Source organism: Numenius arquata, chromosome 8 (assembly GCF_964106895.1).
Source record: "Numenius arquata chromosome 8, bNumArq3.hap1.1, whole genome shotgun sequence".
NCBI classification, from domain to species: Eukaryota; Metazoa; Chordata; class Aves; order Charadriiformes; family Scolopacidae; genus Numenius; species Numenius arquata.
Genome location: NC_133583.1, coordinates 16,785,277 through 16,805,268, shown reverse-complemented (window position 1 = coordinate 16,805,268; position 19,992 = coordinate 16,785,277). Strand labels below are relative to the sequence as shown.

General features: G+C 49.5%; 1 protein-coding gene across 1 annotated transcript in view; it reads right to left on the bottom strand.

The window, feature by feature from the left end:
• Positions 1–9,285, bottom strand: part of POC1A (POC1 centriolar protein A) — a 62,476-nt gene extending 53,191 nt beyond the window's left edge. The window contains exons 1-2 of the mRNA XM_074151696.1: positions 9,236–9,285; positions 7,635–7,719 (exon numbers count right to left, since the gene is read on the bottom strand). Of these exons, the coding sequence (XP_074007797.1) occupies positions 7,635–7,719; positions 9,236–9,253 (103 nt within the window). The 5' untranslated portion in view covers positions 9,254–9,285. The remainder of the gene's footprint in view (positions 1–7,634; positions 7,720–9,235) is intronic.
• Positions 9,286–19,992: the final 10,707 nt, after the last annotated feature.

Below are 19,992 nucleotides of genomic sequence, written 5' to 3'. Positions count from 1 at the left end.
AACTGACAACTCATCTCCACGACATTGAACTTCACACAAGCTACATCCTCCTCCCTATCTGACAGGAGCCGTATCAGTCCCCACCAAGAATACCAGGCAACAGGTTTCCCAAATGCCAGAGTAAATTCCACTTCAGTCTGGAACTCCCCTGCTTGGGTCCCATCACCACCTCTGCGCAGTGAAAACTGAAGAGCTGCTCATCCCCTATAGCCCCCCATACTGCATGGAGCCTGTAGTACTGGGACCCTAGTGGTCTGTAAAAGAGCCCGTGGCAACTTAAGTGTCTCATTAACAGTAAAAATACCCCTTCAAATAAATTTTAATGCCTAAATAACAGAAAATTCTGTATTTGCCTGTGGAAAACCTACAAAAGATACACATCTCAGCCTGCCAACAAACCCAAGCTGCATCTGTATCTCTCTACCCGAGTGCCAAGTGGGACATGTCTCCAGGGAGATCTTAAGATGTTCCTAGAAAAAAAGATCAGTTTGATGGTAGGTTCTGACACAGCAGTATCATTATTACAAGATTATTTCAGTTCATTAGTGTTATGGCAAAATATCAAATAGGTTTTGCTGGAAATGTCCTTATATTTCACAGTCATTTCAACACAAAAATATAATAGTCATCTCTTCTGCTATTGATTTGGGATTAATATATGCCCATTTCAAACAGGATCATTCATTATGCATGTCCCTTAAGGGGAAACCAAAAACTTTACATATTTGCCAGTTTAATTGTTGTTTTTGTTTGGTTTTGTATTTCATACAGGCAACATCTTTCCTTAGGGATATTAAAATTTAAGGGGAGACAACTGTGTAAAAGTAGATTGAGCACATGGCATAGCATAAAGAGATTGGAATGTTAGTCATAACTACACTAAGTCATTGTCTGGCAAAGATTAAGTTGCAAGCTTACCCAGGACTAATGTTAAAAAAATTAAGAAAAATAATGCTCTGACATCTCAATAAAGCACTTTAGAATGATACTGATTATATTTGACTTGTTGGCAATAACTATTATCCTTACTGGATTGGGGAAACAATCTAATGGAATAAAAAGACCGAGTCCTCTAGGCTCGGCTGTTTTATTTTTGGGGGCCAAATGGGGAAAAAGAACTTTCAAATTTCGTAAGAGTCAAGAACACACAACTTACTCAACAGTACCTGGAAAAGAAAAATTCTTAGAAGTTGTTCCCTTTCTTACCAGATCTCATTTAGTAAAAATATCATAGAATCATAGAATCGTCCAGGTTGGAAAAGACCCTTGGGATCATCAAGTCCAACCATCTACCCTACTCTACAAAGTTCTCCCCTATACCATATCCCCCAACACCACATCTAAACATCTCTTAAACACATCCAGGGATGGTGACTCAACCACCTCCTATTCCAATGCAGCCTATTCCAATGCCCAACCACTCTTTCTGTGAAAAATTCTTTCCTAATGTTCAGTCTAAACCTACCCTGTTGAAGCTTGAAGCCATTCCCTCTCGTTCTGTCATTAGCTACCTGTGTGAAGAGACCAGCACCAACCTCTCTACAGTGTCCTTTCAAGTAGTTGTAGAGAGTGATGAGGTCTCCCCTCAGCCTCCTCTTCCTCAAACTAAACAGTCCCAGCTCCTTCAACCGCTCTTCATATGATTTGTTTTCCAGGCCCTTCACCAGCTTCGTTGCCCTCCTCTGCACTCGCTCCAGCACCTCGATATCTCTCTTGTATTGAGGTGCCCAAAACTGGACACAATACTCGAGGTGTGGCCTCACCAGTGCTGAGTACAGGGGCACAATCACCTCCCTACTTCTGCTGGTCACACTATTTCTAATACAAGCCAGGATGCCGTTGGCTTTCTTGGCCACCTGGGCACACTGCCGGCTCATATTCAGCCGCTTGTCAGTTAGAACCCCCAGGTCTCTTTCTTCCAGGCAGCTCCAGCCACACTTCCCCAAGCCTGTAGTGCTGCTTGGGGTTATTGTGGCCCAAGTGCAGAACCTGGCACTTGCCCTTGTTGAAACTCATACCATTGATTTTGGCCCAATGATCCAATCTATCTAGGTCTCTCTGTAGAGCTTCCCTATCCTCCTGGGAATCAACACTCCTGCTTAGCTTGGTGTCATCTGCGAACTTGCTGATGATACACCCTATGTCCTTGTCGAGATCATCAATAAAGACATTAAACAGAAATGGTCCTAACACTGAGCCCTGAGGCACACCACTTGTGACCGGCCGCCAGCTGGATTTAAATCCATTGAGCACCACTCTTTGGGACCTTCCAGTCAGCCATTGCTTGACCCAGCGGATCGTATGCTCATCCAGGCCATGTGAAGCCAGTTTTTCCACGAGAATTGTATGGGGGACAGTATCAAATGCTTTTCGAAAGTCCAGGTATACAATATCAACAGCCTTTCCCTCATCCAATAATCTGGTTATCTTGTCATAGAAGGAGATCAGGCTTGTCTGGCAGGACCTGCCTTCTATAAACCCATGCTGACTAGGCCTGATCCCCTGGTTGCCCATTATGTGGGTTTTGATGGCACTCAAGATGACCTGCTCCATGACCTTCCCTGGTATTGAGGTTAGACTGACAGGTCTATAGTTTCCTGGATCCTCCTTTTTGCCTTTCTTGTAGATGGGTGTTACATTTGCCACCCTCCAGTCCATTGGGACCTCCCCAGTTAGCCATGACTTCCTGTAAACGATGGAAAGCAGTTTGGCGAGCATGTCTGCCAACTCTTTCAGCACTCTTGGGTGTAGCCCATCCGGTCCCATAGACTTGTGTGCATCCAAGCGGCATAGCAGGTCACTGATCTCTTCCTCTTTAATTGTGATGCTCTCATTCTGCTTCCCCTCCCTGTCTCCTAGCTCATGAGGTTGGGTGTCCAGGGAACAGCTAGTTCCACTGCTAAAGACTGACGCGAAGTAGGCATTGAGCACCTCAGCCTTTTCCTCATCCTTTGTGACTATGTTTCCCTCTGCATCCAACAAAGGAGGGAGATTTTCCCTAATCCTCCTTTTGTTGTTAATGAATTTATAGAAACATTTTTTATTATCCTTAACAGCTGCAGCTAGGTTGAGTTCTAGCTGCGCTTCGGCTCTCCTTATTTTCTCCCTGCACAGCTTTGCTACATCTTTATAGTGTTCATGAGAGACTTGCCCCCTCTTCCAAAGGTCGTAGACTCTCTTTTTGTTTTTGAGATCCAGCAAGAGATCCCTATTTAGCCAGGCTGGCCTCCTTTCTTGCCTACTTGTTTTTTGGCACACGGGGACAGCCTGCTCCTGTGCCTTTAAGACTTCTTTCTTGAAGTATGTCCATCCTTCCTGGACTCCCATACCCTTAAGGGCATCCTCCCAAGGGATTTTGTCTAGCAGTCTTCTGAACAGGTCAAAGTTTGCCCTCCGGAAGTCTAAGGTGGCAGTTTTGGTAACCCTTCTCCTTGTTTCTCCAAGGATAGAGAACTCAATCATCTCATGATCACTGTGCCCTAGACGGCCTCCAACCTTTACTTCCCCCACAAGTTCTTCCCTGTTCACAAGGAGCAGGTCTAGGAGGGCACTTTCCCTGGTCGGCTCACTTACCAGCTGCATGAGGAAGTTATCCTCCACACATTCCAGGAACCTCCTGGATTGTTCCCTGTCTGCCGTGTTGTATTCCCAGCAGATATCAGGGAGGTTAAAGTCCCCCACAAGAACAATGGCAAACGACCGTGATATTTCTCCCAGTTGCTTATAGAAGACTTCATCCACCTCACTGCTTTGGTTGGGAGGTCTATAGCAGACTCCCACAGCGATATCACCTTTATTTGCCCTTATCCTAATCCAAACACTCTCGACCGTGTTATCACTATACTTAATTTCTGAGCTCTCATAGCATTCACTAACATACACAGCCACTCCGCCACCTCTCCTTTCCTGTCTATCCCTCCTGAAGAGCTTGTAGCCTTCGATTGTGGCACTCCAGTCATGTGAGGTATCCCACCACGTTTCTGTGATAGCCACTATGTCATAGTTTTCCTGGTGCATCATGGCTTCAAGCTCCCCCTGTTTGTTGTTCATACTGCATGCATTGGTATAGATGCACTTCAGACGATCTAATGGTTTCAACATCTTTTTGTGAGTGTGGGCCCCATTTCCTACCAGGCCCCTCTCAGGTGTTTCCATAATTTCTAGGTGTCTATCACTTCTCTGAAATGAATTGGTAAAGTAAGAGTCCTTGCTAGTCCACTATCCCTCAAGCCCTGGCGTGTTTCCCCTTGAGTTTAGTCCTAACAGGCCCAGTTATCTCCCCCTCCCCCCTCATATCTAGTTTAAAGCCCTGTTAATGAGTCCTGCTAATTCCTGTCCCAAAATTCTTTTCCCCCTCTGGGACAGGCGCATCCCACCTGCCACCAGCATGCCAGGTGTCTCATATGGCAACCTATGATTAAAAAACCCAAAGCCCTGTCGATAACACCAGTCCCAAAGCCACAAATTGACCTGCTGTCTCTTCCTATTAATTTCCTCACTCATGATAGCCACTGATGGGATAGAGAAGAATACTACTTGTGTTCCCGATCCCTTAAGCACCCTTCCCAAGGCTTTAAAAATCTCTTTTAATTGATTTTGGGCTCCTTCTTCCCACATCGTCACTGCCCACCTGAAATACTAACAGGGAGTAATAATCAGAAGGGTTGACTAGAGTAGGAACTTTGTCCAACACATCCCTGACCCGTGCCCCAGAGAGGCAGCAGACTTCCCTGTGAAGCGGGTCAGGATGGCATATTGGTCCCTCTGCCCCCTTCAATAGAGAGTCACCCACAACGATGACCCTTCTGCTTTTCCTTTTGGAACTAGTTGTGATGCCAGGTCTACGGCGACTTGGTCTTTCTGGCACTTCCTGCCTAAACGTACCACCCTCCTCTCCAACAGCCAGTTCCTCCTGCAAGATTCCGTACCGGTTCTGCAGGGGTAACTGGGGAGGTGGGAGAGGGAGGGAGGGGATTTGCCTGCTTCGCCTAGCAGGGACCTGACCTGTTTCCATTCCCCTTCTTCTCTGAGATCCCCTTCTACTGCCGGGTGAGAAGTGGGGAGAGGGTCCTCTGGTGCGCGTGAGGCCTCAACGTGTTCCCTTACTCTCAGGGAGTGGGCCCACCAGTCGATCTCCCTCTCGCACTCCCTGATAGTCCTCAACCTTTCCACTTCCTCCTTCAGCTCAACCACCAGGCTGAGGAGATCATTCACCTGTTCACATCTGACACAGGTGTTGTCCCCACTCCCCTCCATGGCAAGGGCCAGGCCCCGGCACTCCCTGCAGCCAGAGGCCTGGACACCCACATGTTTGTGTGGGGCCTCTGTCTGGGTGCCCACAGCTTTCTTAACAATAGCCTTTGACCTAGTTCTAACCATAGCTGGATGTCTGCAAGCAAGAGACAGTGGAAGGGTCAGTTGGAATGAACGCGCTGGTCGTCTGACTACTAAAAGGAATTGAACTTACCTTGTACAATGGCAGAGGCTCAGGACTCAGCCGTACAAGTTACTGCCACGTGAGGCACTGACCAGGACACACACCCAAGCGCTGGTTACTGCTCGGTGGGCAGCCTCTGTCCTCCCTGGGGCTCCTTATAAGCTGGCGGTGTGATGAACCGCGGGAGGCGCTGGCTCCGCCCAGTCTCAGTCAGCAGCCCCCCGCCACCGGCTGGCAGCCCCCAGCATGAGGAGGAGGCTTTGCCTGGCGTCAAAAAAGCCCCAAAAAGAGCCTTCTGTCGGCCTTTTTAGCTACAGATCCCCTCGCCCAGCGCAGTCTTACCTGCCCTGAAGCCGGTCTCCGTCGCAGATATCAACTATTTCATGGTCTCCACAGAGGCAGCAAGGGCCCCCATACTACTTACAAAAGGACAATCAAAAGCAATGCTAAGTTACATCTAGAGCACCCTCACACAACAGAGATCTGTACTGACTGGATAAAGTTTTAGGGATACAGAAACAGAATTACCAACGCAGACCAGAGTGAACGCTTTCTCTGCAATCAAAGATGTAGGAATTGGAAAAGAAAAGATACCAGAGAGCAATAAAAACAGAAGCAGGGAGGGGGTAGTGGTGCAGACCCCAGTCCACATAGCAACATCAACACCAGCCAACATTACTCTTGCTTGAGTTACAAGGGCGATGGGCCCAACATTGTTCTTGTCTCAATTTGCAAACGCAGTGAGCTGGGACAATCTGGCACTTTCTGACTTTCCCTGTCGGGGCAGTGAGCGGAGACAAGCTGGCACCTTCTCATCCCAGTGCAAATACAGTGAGTTGGGGCAATTAGGGACTCCCTAATTGCACCTGAAACTCCTGTTGCCTGGGAAATGTACCTGAGACGACTCCTGCCCACAACACAAGCCCACTCTGAAAGTTGCCAAGATCACTGGATAAGAACTGTGGCCACAGTGGAAAAGTACTGACCAAATCAATCATTTTGCAACCCTATAAAAATTGATCCTAAAGTGATGCCCTTTGGAGCTCTCCGGGATCGCAGCAGGCTGCTACCCCTTATTTCACAATGTGATTCAGACCATTTGCTGATAGAAGCTGACACAGGGATAAGAAGTTTCAGACCATCAGCTGACAGAAACTGATGAAGGGAAGAGAGCGAGTATAGATCCATTTCAATCCTTTGGTACCAAAATTTACTATAATCTGCAGAAAAGAAACATTGATTCGTAGCTTAACCTCTATATCTGTTTGTGTCTGTGTTTGCGCAACTTGATTTAGGAAACTCTGTCATAAATCTTGTGTTTGTGTGTGAGATTTGATTTAGGAAACTCTCACAAGTCTCAGGTGAGCCTTGCTGTTTTCAAATCTTTAACTAAGTTACTGTGATGATCATAGCAAATTTTGTTAAATCACTCTGATAATTGGCTGATGACTAAGTATTGTTAAAAATCATACAATCTAATTCTGCGTTAATAAATCTTAAATTGCTGCTACCTCAAAGTTGTGTAGGATCCTAAATTGACATTCACAACAGAGGGAGGGGGTCCAAGACAATGTGATTCATTTTCGTTTCCTTGCAGCTTCCAGAGCATTGCGTAGGTTGCAAGATCCAGAACAGTATGAGTACCTGCTAGACTGCCGCATTTCTATTTATTCATGTCTACTGTGCCACTGTCTACCAGGTATATTGCCTCAAACTATGATTTCTGCAAGCCAAAGCAACATCCACCGTGCTACACAGACTAACAGTGACTTCACTAAGACCCCCAAACCCTCCTGGTTCCTACTCAACGCACAGGCAGTGGATTACTGAATAGCAACTATGACACATACCTTGGTATAATCACAGGTAACTGTCTAAAGGGGAGAAATGGAAGATGGAGAAAAAAACGTAAGGTTTTACCTTAAGTTGACTGCGCGGTAAAGCAAGGTATATGAAATGATACGTGACAGTAGATGCCCCTAAAGCTCTAGCAGGATGCACGCAATCTAACACATCTATGGTTCAAGAACAGGATTTTTTTTTCAAAGCACATTTCATCCTGAAATTCTCCAAAATCTTTTCACGAAAGTAAGTTCTTTGCTCTTGTAGAGCTCAGTACCTCCACTGCTCTCTCCATTTAACTAAAGGAGAGAAGCTCTTTCTTTATCATCTGGCTATCAGAACACAGACAACTTACCCAGTTGTTTCTTATTGAGACTGAAGTCCACACTAGTGACAGCATCTCTGTGGCCTTTGAAGTGTCTCTCCAGGGACGGATCTTCCTAAAAGACAACAATGTTCAGACACTATAGATTAAGAATCATCTTTGCACAATAAAAACACTTTGTTTCTATAACAAATGAACTAAGCCACATGTTTATCCCAGAAAAACTAGATAGAGATACAAACATCAGGCAACACAAAATGCAAGTTTCACATGTGTCAAAAAACTTGATAAGAAGCAAGTTACCCAAGCTGATAACCTCCCTGGATCTTTGGTGGCTTGCACAAATCATTCATGTACTTTAACAACATGCTGCTAGTGCAGAGACCCCAAAGCTGACTTTGGGACAGATCAGTTCTATTGATAACCACCTGAGCAGGCCATCAAGCTCAGCTTTGCTCTGACACTTGCTCCTCTCAGCCCAGGGCAGCCAAGAGGCCACTATTTGCACAGAAGGGACAAATTTGCAAGACCTACCACACCTGTTAAAACAGGCAGGTAAAATCAGAACTGCAACAAAACAGATTGACCCACTACCCTTTGCCTACAGCTGGGGAACACACCTACGCAGCACCTTGCTACAAAGACAAAACAAATCCTGAGGTAAGGCTGAGAGGACCATAACAAGGGATTGGAACATCTGAAAATTGTCCAGACGTCAGAACAGCCTGATTAGCCTTCAGTCCCTGTTATCACGCACACAGCCTCTGCCTCCCTGGCAACCCCCACTGCAGCCTACCTGCTCCCCCCCACCCCGAGCATCAGCCAGCTCCCTGTCACCCAGATGACCACAGCACCCTCCTAGGCTGCAGCCTGCTCCCCTTCAGGACTTGACCACAGCCCCAGCCTGCTGAAATAAGCACCCAGTCCCAGAAGAATGGGGCTGACCTCCCCCCAGAACACCCAGAACCAGCCCTCCCCAGATCCTGAGCTCCCCCCACCTGCACCAGCCCCTCCTACCACCCTAGAGGTGCCCTCACATAAAAACACAATCCAATCCCAGCTGCAACAGCATCCCAGTACCCAGAGCTGCCACTACAGCAGCATTAATCCCCTCCCCCTCCCCCCCAAAGCCCAGCTCTGCCCCCAGTTCCTCCCCAGTCCCAACTGTATGAGGCCACCCCACAGCCCAAGCCCAGGTCAGCCCCTGCTGCACAGGCCAACCCCAGCAGCAGAAAGCCTTCCCCAAACCCAGAGCTGCCTCCCCACCACCCCACTGCCCCCCAGGCCTTTCCCTGCACAGCCCAGCCCCAGCAGCACCAGGCCTCTCTCCCTCCCTCCCTCCCCAAACCACCCGGCACACCCCCCTTCCCCAGCCCTGCACCGTGCTCCCCCAGAAGCGCCCCAAGGGCCACGCTCCATTAAAACCCGAGCCCCCCAACACCTCCCCAACCTCAGAGGCCACGGCCCCCACTCCAGCACCCTCCCCAACCCGACCCCAGCGGGGCCCCTCTCAGCGCCACTAAACCCCTGGGCCGCAAGAGACCCCCACCCGGCTCCCCACACCCTCTCCGCTCCCCGCCCAGCTCAGCCCCAGCAGCACTAAACCCCCGGCACTGCTGCCGCCCCCTCACCAGACAGCCCGCGGCCATGACAGCCCCGCGCGTCCCAACTCCCTTCCCGCGCCGTCCGCGCTCCACACCAACGGTTCCGTCCTTAAAGGAGCCGCGGCGCCGGGCCGGAAGGGGCGGGCAGGGGCACTTCCGGCTGCGGGCGGAGCCTGTCCACTGAGGGGGCCGCCATTACAGGCCCGGGAGCTGGGGCCGGGGCTGTGCTGCCCCTGTCACCAGACAGGGTGAACGGCAAGCTCGGGGGGAGCCGTAGGGAACGGGCCGCACAAACCTTGCCGTTAAATTCAGTTCCTCCGAACGCAGCTGTCCCTGAGGGCGCTCACCGCTGCGAGGAGATGCTCCTGCCCTCACCGCTGCATCAGTCAGTCTTTACAGTATGAAACCGTATTAGCTTTGGAAATATATAGGAGTTCACGTTACATACTGCCATGTAAGGAGGTAGTGAAATTTGACTGGAGACTTTAGTTCCTGCTTAAGTAAAACAAGCTAAAGGAGGGCCCGGGGTGTGAGGCCTGTGCTGTGTGGAAGCTCAGAGCTGCCCATGAGTGGTGAAGGATACCCTTGGACAACCGAGAGAACAACAGTGTCCAGGCTCTTCTGACACAGCTTTGAGACCCTACCGACACAGCTTTGAAGCCCTCCCAGCATCTTAAGTAACTGTCCGCAAGACCGGCTCCAGGGACATCTGGATCAATAGATAAGCAGCAAGAATACAGCAGAGAGTCGCTTCGCAAAGCTTTCCTATGATTAAGCGATTAGTCATATCATGTTGTACCTGAACGCTTGAAGGGCCTAAGATCCTGGTGTAAAACCACATTTGGGGTGCCCCGATTTGCCTGGGACACCTCACCTTCTAATTCTAGACTTCACGTCCTGGCCTCTTTCCTCGGTCAGCACAGGCCAGTTGCAAATTCATAACATCAAACATTGCTCGCGCCAGTGCCGAAACAGTGTTTTCCATCCTGTTACATCTGTCCCCAGCACGGCTCCTACCACATCAGCAGGAGATGTGCTTTCTAACTTTGTGTGAAGTCCAAAAAGAGCAGAACTGCGCATAATTTTCCTGCCTGTATTTTACAGGCTCATTTTCAGACTGTCAAACATTGCGTTCCTTCCTCATAATCCTCTGGGCAGGAGATGTTCCTGGTTATGTTACCCGAATCACTCCTGCTTTGTTCATAAATGCAGAGCACGCACTTGTTTAGAGGCCTTGTGACTTTAAAGCTGTAGGTCTTTATGAGGGAGCTTGTTCTACTACATGAAATTGGGTTAAAATGGATTTTTCTCCAGTTGTTAAGGAACTGGCAGCTTCATTCAACAGACAGGGAATCCTCCATGTTTTGTTCCAGAGTTACCAAACTACTTCCGATTTACACAGGTCTGGCTTTGCTGTTGAAAATTGCCTGTTATGGTGTAGGGCAGTGGGTGGGCTCTAACACGGCGCTTCTGGGGAACACAGCCAAGCAATAAGGATCTTTACAAGACACATTTCAAGCTGCACTGAGGTTGGACCAGAAATTTTGCTCCTGCTCCTAATCAATAGCAAAAAATGGAAAAGGAGTTTTCCCTAATGTGTATCAGCCCAAGCAACCAAGCTCTGCAGTTCTCAGAAAGAGAATATATTTTGTTTAAATGCCTATTTGTGCCTTTTACAGCTTTTTTCCTTTTTCTTCTTTAAGATTAGTATTTCTAACTGAAAAGTTGTTTCATGCAGGGTTAAAAACCGTTCTCTTCCCTAAGGAAAAGCAGAGCCAAGTGGAACAGCTGAAAATTTCAAACCTTTTCCTTATCTGCCAGGGCGTCTTGCTTTGCTCAATGTCCAAACACACCTCTCCCATTGCCAGCTGCAGCTTTTTTCCCCCCTAAATCAGCCAACATCATCAAACTGGTCTCAGCGTGCGCTGGCTGCACCCACAGTGGTCGTGATTGGTCCCTGGGGACACCACGTGCACCTCCCAGCACCTCCACGCTGGATTCCAGTGAGTGGGAAAAGGACCTAAATCCCCGCTGAGGTTGGCATCGGTGTGAGGCTACATATGCTGCTGCCAGCCTGCAGTCACTGCCTACATGTTGCCTCTTGAGCCTACTGATGTCTCTCATGGCCACAGCAAACCAATACGGGTGTGATTCAGGCTGCCGTGGAGCCATAAACACAGTCCCATGAATTGTGCTTCTCAGAGAAGCCATCCCTCCTTCTCCCTCCTGCACTGCCATCCCGTGGCCGACAGTCTGCTGGTTGAAGAGTGTTTGTCTGTGAAAAGCTCCCCCTTTTCCCCTGCCCTTTGAGTTACAGGGTCTAAAGAGATACATACCTCCCTCAGACACGGCCCTTTCTGCACACATCGCTATGGATCTTGGATCTATAAATCTGAAGCAGTTTCCAGCATCGCTTAATCTGTTCCTCATGAAATTCTTTGACATTTGACTATTAGCTTTTCTTTCTCTAAAGAACGAAATGAACCAGAACACAGAAAAGAGATGCCCGAGGTGCTGAAGAAGTCTTGTACAACCTATTTTAGAGAACTATGAAGTCAGAAATATAGTGTGGTTGCACTCCCACTTACCAAAGCAGGAAATGGGAACTTTTGCTTTTATTGAAGGATTCTACCACCCAAAAAAAAAAAATCCAACCCACCTTCTAGATGATACTGTAGCAGCATCTATGGTGGACATGGAAGGCTACTTCACTTACCGAGTCTTCAGCCCTGGGGTGCCACTGCACAACACCGACAGCCAGAGCAAACAGCAGCCCATTGGTGAGACATTCACACCCACAGCAGTCCAGAACAAATGTCCAAAAAAAAGAATTAAAGAATATTCATGCCAAGGTCTTTGAGGAACAAAAGGGCCCTGAGGAGCAATGGGCACACATCAGGTCCTGTGGTGGAGAGGACAGGGTCTCCAGGTAGCCCAGTTCAGCCAGGGCAGCGCTGGCCAGGCTCTGTCCCAGCATCTGAACATCTTTGTGGCATTATCTGCCCTGGGTTTGGGCAGGATGGGATTTTCCCATCCCTCAGAAATCGTGGCCCTGGGAGCCAGACCCCTCCCAGCGCCTCAGCCAGGGAAAAGGACTTCAGCCCATGTGCTGCCACAGGCAGTAAGTACCCTGGTGTCACCACCGGCTGAAGACACACGGCCAGGAATGTGACTCCTGCTTTTCTTCAAATGACCACCTGAGGGCAGGCTGAGGCCTCTTCCAGCCTTCAGTTTTCCAAAGATAAAGAAATAAGCCAGAAAATTGGATAAAATGCAACATGATTTCATTGAAGATGAATCATGCCAAACTAACCGGCTTTTTCATTAAAACTACCATAACTCTGGGTGAAAAAAGCGTTGAAGAGCCTCTTTCCAACACCACTTCCCACCTTGCAACTTAGTATATAGTAATTCTCAGCAAGTCCTTTCCTGGAGTTATTCGTGTGACCATGAATCAGGAAGTGACCAGAAGTCCCAGGTTGTGCCACCTCTGTCATCAGGACAGAGCCTTGCGTTGCCAGCCCTGCCACGGCTGCAGCCCCGCAATGCTGCAAGGCAGCATGTGGCCACGTTGGGCAGCAAAGCTATTGCATAGCATCAGACCCACCCAGAATTCAGGTGGGTCGTTCTTGCGTGAAATTACAGCTAACCTTTGACTTCAAGCCCAATTCAGAAAGCCCTGAACTTCTTGCTAGAGTGAGTTGGGCTAAGTTTAGCAACTACATTGAATGTTTACCACTTCTGTATTGCAACCCTGCGTTCTCATGTGTCCTGTTAATATTTAAACTTGAGCACACCAATCTTGATACATACTTTTGCGGTTTTAAGAATATGCCAACTGGGGGACAGTGTGCTAGGCTTCAGAAAGCCACGATGAGATTGTTTTCCTGGAAAAGCTGAGGTTCTCAATGAGTAGGAAGAAGTATTTGTCATCTACAGAGGAAGCACCAAGAGATGTGGAGTTGGTCACGGCAACATCCATGAGCTAAGATGGAACCAGCAACAGCACCCAGGTCTCCCAGTTGCTAGCAGCCCTCTCAGAACAAGTTTTACATCAGCTGAAGATGTAGCTTGCTGCCACATCAGTGATTTTCTCTCTTACTAATGATTTCGCCCTCCCATGGGTGCCAAACCCATTTATTTATAGCTCACATTTTTTTTCTCCCACCTGCCTTTGTGCTTATTTTCCTTTCTTACAGACTTAAGAAAAAAATGGGAGGAAAAAAAAAATCTTTTCCTCAAGTAAAATCTCTCTCACTGACCTAAATGCAAATTTGTTCAAGCACATTCAGAGAGCTTTGATCCTGTGTGAGTTAAGAGGGGGAAGGGGAGGGGAGCAGACTCTGCTGCTATCAGAGCGGATCTTAACTGCTGCGTAACAACTAGGCAATGGAGCAAAAGCTACCAGAGTTTAAAGAGGAACCTCAGCCAAAGGTCACCTGGCTGTCCTAGGTGCTTGTTATCAGAGCCTTGAAAAGAGGGAAGAAGTTGACATGAGCTGATTATAGCAACAAGTGGAAAAGGCTGACAGGGCTGGGGGAGCCCATCACCCCTCCCCAGCACTCAGCATGCAGGAGTGCTCCGCTGTTGGAAAGCAAAGGGTCAGCTGAGCTCAGGCTTTGGAGATGCTCAAGCCACTAAGAGAAAATTTGTCTGTCTCTGAAGCACCTGCTGGGCAAAGAGCCAGAAAGTGCCCTGTTAATTGCAAGACCGTATTTTATTTGCTGCCTTGTCTTTGCAGGTGATTTGAACTACTTTCACTGCTCACCCATATAGCTGAAGTGGCGAGTGGAAGAGTCACAGTGGGACAGAGAAATACTGTCACCAGGACATATCCAGGAGGGACAGAGGAATATACTGCTACTCCCTGTGTAAAGCTGTACTTTTCTTCAGCCATCCAAGAGAGGTGGAGGGAAGGGAGCTCCATAGATGCCTACAGCTTCCAGAACTGGCCTAAATGAGGAGAAGGATTTAGAGTGAGAAATCCTGGCAAGCTGGATCCAGCCAGAATCCCATCAGCAGCTTTCCAGGCATCTAAGAAGTTGTCTCTGACCACTTACATTGGTTCTGTCTCCCAATACAGGTGGCCCCAGCTCTGCTGATCTTGCTGACCAAGGACAGGCAGCTGCTTTCAGTCCCTGAACTTTCTCTGCTGTTGCCTGCAGGGGTGAGGGAAGTTCAGACTTTGCTGAACTCATGATTGCATCAACCCAGAACCAAAGTGCACAGAGACAGGTACTAGGAGAACGATAGCTGAGTTCACAGGAGCGAAGCTGAGACCTTTGGGACATGGAGCTCCCCAGCATCCGCACCCGGCAGGGGCATTGCTGCACAGGGCAGGCCTGCCCAGAGCAGGTAATGCTGCACAGTCCAGCACCACCCACCTGATAAACCAGAATGGTATTATCAGACAGAACAGTGCTAGAGGAGCAAGCTTCAAGTTCTTAATCTCTCGCCATTGGGCTGCTTTCCAAACAGCACTGATCACTGGCCTGGATCACATTTGGCCTTAATTTTTAAGCCTATAATCTTGTCGAAAATCTTTGTCCTAAAATATCCAAAGTCCTCACTCTGCGGATCGAGGGTGTCAGTCTGCCCCTGCTCAAGGGTATCGAGTTTCTATGCAAAGTGTTACATGGGAAGAGCCAAAAGGATCCACACCCAGCCATGGGGAGAGCAGAGTGGGCAGGAGGACACAGATCTTTCTAGAGAAACTCTTCTTGATAGTATCAGTTTGGTCAGCACAGGCAAGCACACAACCATCTGGTCCTTCTTCTAAAGCTCTATGCTCCCTCACACGTCCTGAAGACCCAGGATGGCCACCTGCTCTCCTCTCCACACCATTCCTGCCTGCTGCGGAGGGGAATGGCAGATCAACACGATTAGGACTGACCACAGAACAAAACCAAGTATCTGTTGCATTTACTGCCTTTACATCCTGAAGGAAAAGATGAATCTGCTTGCAAAAAGTCAGAGCAGCCCTAGTTCAAACCAGCATTAACTCTATAGTATCCAGCTAACCATGTCCCCTGCAGCTTCCTTCTCCTCTCTGAGCAACCTTGTAGAGTTGCAGGGTCGGGAAGTGGGGGGGTGCGGCTGTGCCTGGAGGTGTATGGGGTCCACAGATGTGGGACGTGCTTTAGCAATTAGTTGCTTTACCTTGGCAAGTATGGACTTGCTGTGAGCAGACAGCTGTGTGTCCTGCTGTGGAGTTGGTGTGAACACCTTCTGCACCCCAGTAGCAGTTCCCCACGCAGGCCGAAGATCCTGGTGGCTTCTGGGGTTCTTTTCATCCATCTCCGCATCCAGGCAGCTGCGGCTCCCATTTTGCGTCCCACTCTTGGCTTGCACCTTTCCAGCAGCTGTAGATCATCCCTCTTAAAACTAAAGAAGCCTAAAACCTAAAAAAAAAAAATCTAAAAATGTAATCGTTAGACAAAATGATTAAAGTGCTTGTGGACCCATCGAAGGGTGAAAGTCTGCTGAGTCTATAAACTCAGCCTGGGCTTCTGCTGTTCAAACAGGACAACAAAACTGGAAAAGCATTATTATTCAAAAAGTTTATTACCAACTGTTCTAAGATCTGTTTCTTACCAGGGCTATTAAGCTCTACCTGGTAATGCTGTTAGTTAGATGCTATTGACTTCCTGCTGACTCTCCATGCTGTCTCTAGGATGTGCCATGCTGGGGTCCATCTGCAGGGTTCGGGGTGCAGGTGCAGGTGGGGCAGTGGCGTGATCTTGGCCCCAGCAGAGCTGAGGCTGCTGCCAGCACGGGCACTGGGAAGCACAGAGGAGCCTGAGCATTGTGCTGGAGGTCCTCCAGGGCTTGGCTGCTGGGTTAGCAGGAAGAAGAGGGTCAGAGGGATGAGCCTCTGGCTGCCTGCTGCTCCAGCTGGCTCTGGAAGGGTGGGAGCAGCTGTTGGTGGAGATGGGGGGACATTGCCAAGGCCAGGAGGTGCATCAGCCCATCGCTTGGTGGGTGCCTGCATGTCCCCTGCAGGTTGACCCCCCCGGCCTTCTGGAGGGGTGCCCTTCATCCACCGCTGGGGCATCTGGGGCTCTCTGTTTGACACCAACCCTCCTCTTGCACTTCTCCAGCAGATGGGGATGGTCTCTGTTGAAGCTGGGCTTGTAGTAGTAGAGTATCTAAAAAAAGCAAAGAAGAGTTAGTTGCCATCATTTCAGGACTGGAAAACCTAAAACTACAAGAACTTAGACTTTGAGCTTCAAGACAGGTAGCAAAGACACTCAGAGACATCAGATTACACTGAGTCTGTCTTTCCATTTAACAGGTTCAAACTAAGCAGATATAACTGAACTCTGTTCTATCCACGTTTCTACTAGTCCGAGAGACTAACTCAAACCTTCCCGAAAACAACCTGAGAAGGAAATTAAACCCAGACCACTCGCTACTGTCCCCACCTCCTCTATTGTGAGGCCTCATTTGATGTGAAGGCCCATCTATCCACCAAGACTACCATGAGCGTTAGTGGAAGTGCAGAGCAACTGCTGTACCTGGCTGTGGGCAGAAGCTGCTGCTTCTTCTGCCAGGAATTCAGGCAGGGAGGCAGATCTTTGGAAATCACATCTCAGTTTGGTGAAGCCGTACAGGTTCATCTGCCGAAGAAAACTTCATGCTGTTCATGCCAAAAACCCACAGAGGTCCTGCCCTGCCCAGCACCTCCTCTTTGAAGAGCTCTTCATTGATGGCCACACATTTTCCACCTGCACTCCACCAAATGGACCAAAACTGGTCACTTTCTACCAGTTTCCACAGCTTTTGTGGAAAGTAGAGGGCTGAGAATTCATTGGCTTCACCCGCCTTCTCGTTGGAAACAGCTGGACCAAAGCGTTCCTCGCTGGCCATCACCCTGGACAGCCAGGCCTTGTCCTGCCAGTCAGCAAGCAAAGGCCGGCTGGGGCCGGCTGACTGCGGATACCAGTGGGACATTCTGACAAGACATTGGGATGCCCGTCCTGCTTAGTGGGGACATCACAGCTTGACATCACGGTGCTGCAATGGTGCCCTGTCAGAAGGGATCAGCCTGAGGAGACATTGCTGAAGAGCACTTGCTGCTTTTCACTCCCAGAGCCAGCGGTGGTGGGACTCCAGAGCCCAGAGGTCAATAAAGCTGTGTGGAACAGCTGTGGGCAGTGAGAGGACTGTGCTGTGTCCGGTCGCATCCAGGAGTGGGTCTGCAGGGAGGAGCAGGGATGGCTGCAGTGTTGGGCATCCCAGTGCCCCATTTGGGAAGCTTTCCAGCTGGGCACCTCTGACACCTGCAGAAATGTCCTTACGGTCTGTGTTGGCTTGTTGCTGGATGCTGACTGTTAGGAAACTGTTAGGAAGAAGCCTCTGCCAAGCAGAGGAGAAGGTAGCCCAAGAGACAGAGAAAGCCTTGGGGAAAAGGAGGAGCATTCCTCCAGCGCTCCACTTTTTCTAGTGGCATTGCAATACAGAGCCAGAGCAGGACAGCAGCTTCTTTCTGAAGAGCAGAAAGAAAGAAGGAAGGGAAACTGCTCAGCAGGGACTTGCAGTTTCTCTTCTCTCCTGGGAACAGGGTGGTTCCTGCCTTCTCACTGGGCTTAGAGCAGTGGAGAAGCAGCAGCTCCAGTAAGGAGAATCCTTTTCCTGACATCTCCTGCCCCAAAGCAGCAGGACGTCCCTGATGTTGACCCGTTGTTCGTGCAACCTGCTTGAAAGGGGTTGCACTTTCTTAACTAATTTAACTAATTTTTAACTAATGGGTTCAGAACCCTTGGAAACTGCATGGAAGGTTTGGAAATAGCTGAGAAACTTCTGCTTTTGAGTTTTTCAAGTGTAGAGCTGGGAGAGCTGGGGTAGGTGACACACTGGCTTAATTTCTGGCAGGAAAACCAAAAGCAGCGGCTTCTTCACCCTCCATGAATGGCTTGGAGTGTTGGAGTGGTGTGTCCTGTCTTTACTGGCAAACCCGTGGGTCTGGGTGGGGAACGGGCCACCCTGAGCACTGCCAAGGGAGGGGAAAGGTTGAATGCCTAAAGGGGAAACCCCACTTTCTCGATGCTTGCATGAAGTGTGGAACACTTACGACCAAGGTGCCAGCCAGGAACATTGGCAGATGACCTCTGTGTCGTGCCTGCTGAAGTTGGCACAGGAGGGCAGAGAGCAACTCGGGGTTGCTACCCCCTCCTCCTCCAGCCTCCAGAAATAACGCAAACCTGCATGTGCAGAAGTCCCCTGGGTGAGCAGCCAAGGAGCTCAATGCCCCAGGCAGCAGTGCCAGGAAAGCAGAGGAACCTTCTGTATCCCCAGCAGATGATGAAATGTCAGAAGCCAAAAGTGTTTGTCTGTGTACCTACCAAAGCCCCTCTTGTTGCCCTTGTCATCCCTCCCTGGACAGGCTTAGGCATGGGCTTGGCTCTTCCCACCCCGGCTTGCTGGGCTACTGTCTCCATGTTCCTTGCAGATGACCTGTCCCTGCTCCCTCCTCCTCCCCACTGCATGGCCCAGTTTGGCCAGGGGCTCCTTACCCACCCATGCAGGTCTGTGGGAACCTTTGCCTGACTTCTGCTTGCAGGGATGGATGGCTCCGGAGCCTGGCATAGGTGACCCCTGCCTCTCAGCCAGCAGAGCATCACACGCTTGTGCTCTCTAGTGCTAACAAACCAGGCTGGGCTCTCCTCAGAAATGACTCCACTGGTGGCAGATCAGTTGCTTCTCCTTGTTCTGTGGGTGCTGAAATAGGAACTCACCCTGGGGTTGTGCTGTGCAAAGAGAGCAAGACAACCAGGAAAGGTTTTTTCTTCAAACAGTTTGTTACCAACACTATTAGGGTCTATAGGTTACCAACTCTATAATAAACTATTTATGGATAACTCTATTGGACTCTATTTATTTCCAAATCTATTAGACTATTTATTACTAACTCTATCAGACTTATTTTAATGCTAATAGTCTCCATTAACTTGGAACCAACTTTCTCCTCTCTATCCAGCCCCATCACATGCAGCCACAGCGCTGGTGGCACAGGCAGGACACTGTGGGGCTGCTGGGCTTTGGCAGTGGGGTGGCATTAGCATGGCCATGGCAAGGGCTGCTGCCAGCACGGGCATTGCCAGCCGGGGCTTGCAGCAGGGAGAGAGGCCGGCCCAGGGGACCAGCCCAGCCGCTGTGCCGGGCTGCACAGGGGGAAGGTGGGAAAGCCCAGCCCTGGTGGCAGCTGTGGTGCAGGAGCTGCAGCCCGGTGCGGTGCCGCAGCAGCACGCTGGAGGCCAGCTAGGGCCTGGCTGCTGCTGGGTGGTGGTACCAGGAATGTGGCAGCCCAGAAGCCCTCCCTGCCTGTGGCTCCAGCAGTGTCGGGAAGTGGGGGAGCAGCTGCCTGGAAAGGGGTTTGGACACTGCCGAGGCCGTGAGGTGTTTTAGCCTAGCAGTTTGTTTTTGGGGACTTCCAAGGGGGAGACACCAGCGTGTCCTGTGGTGAAGCTGGTGCAAATATCACGTCCTCCATCCCAGCAGCAGTTCTCCACACAGGCTGAAGATCTTGGAAGCTTCTGGGCTTCTGGGGCATCTCTGGGACATCTCCAGCTCCTCATCCAGGCACGATGCAGCTGGGTCTCTCCTTTTGTGGCCCGCTCTTGGCTTGCACCTTGCCAGCAGCTGTAGATGTTCCCTCTTAAACTTGGGACTATAATAGAGGCATAGAAGCTAAAAAATGTAAAGAGTTGCAACCACTTCAAGCCCAGAAAACACAAATATATGAGAACTAAGACTTTTAATCACAAAAGCCAAACTTGGGTATT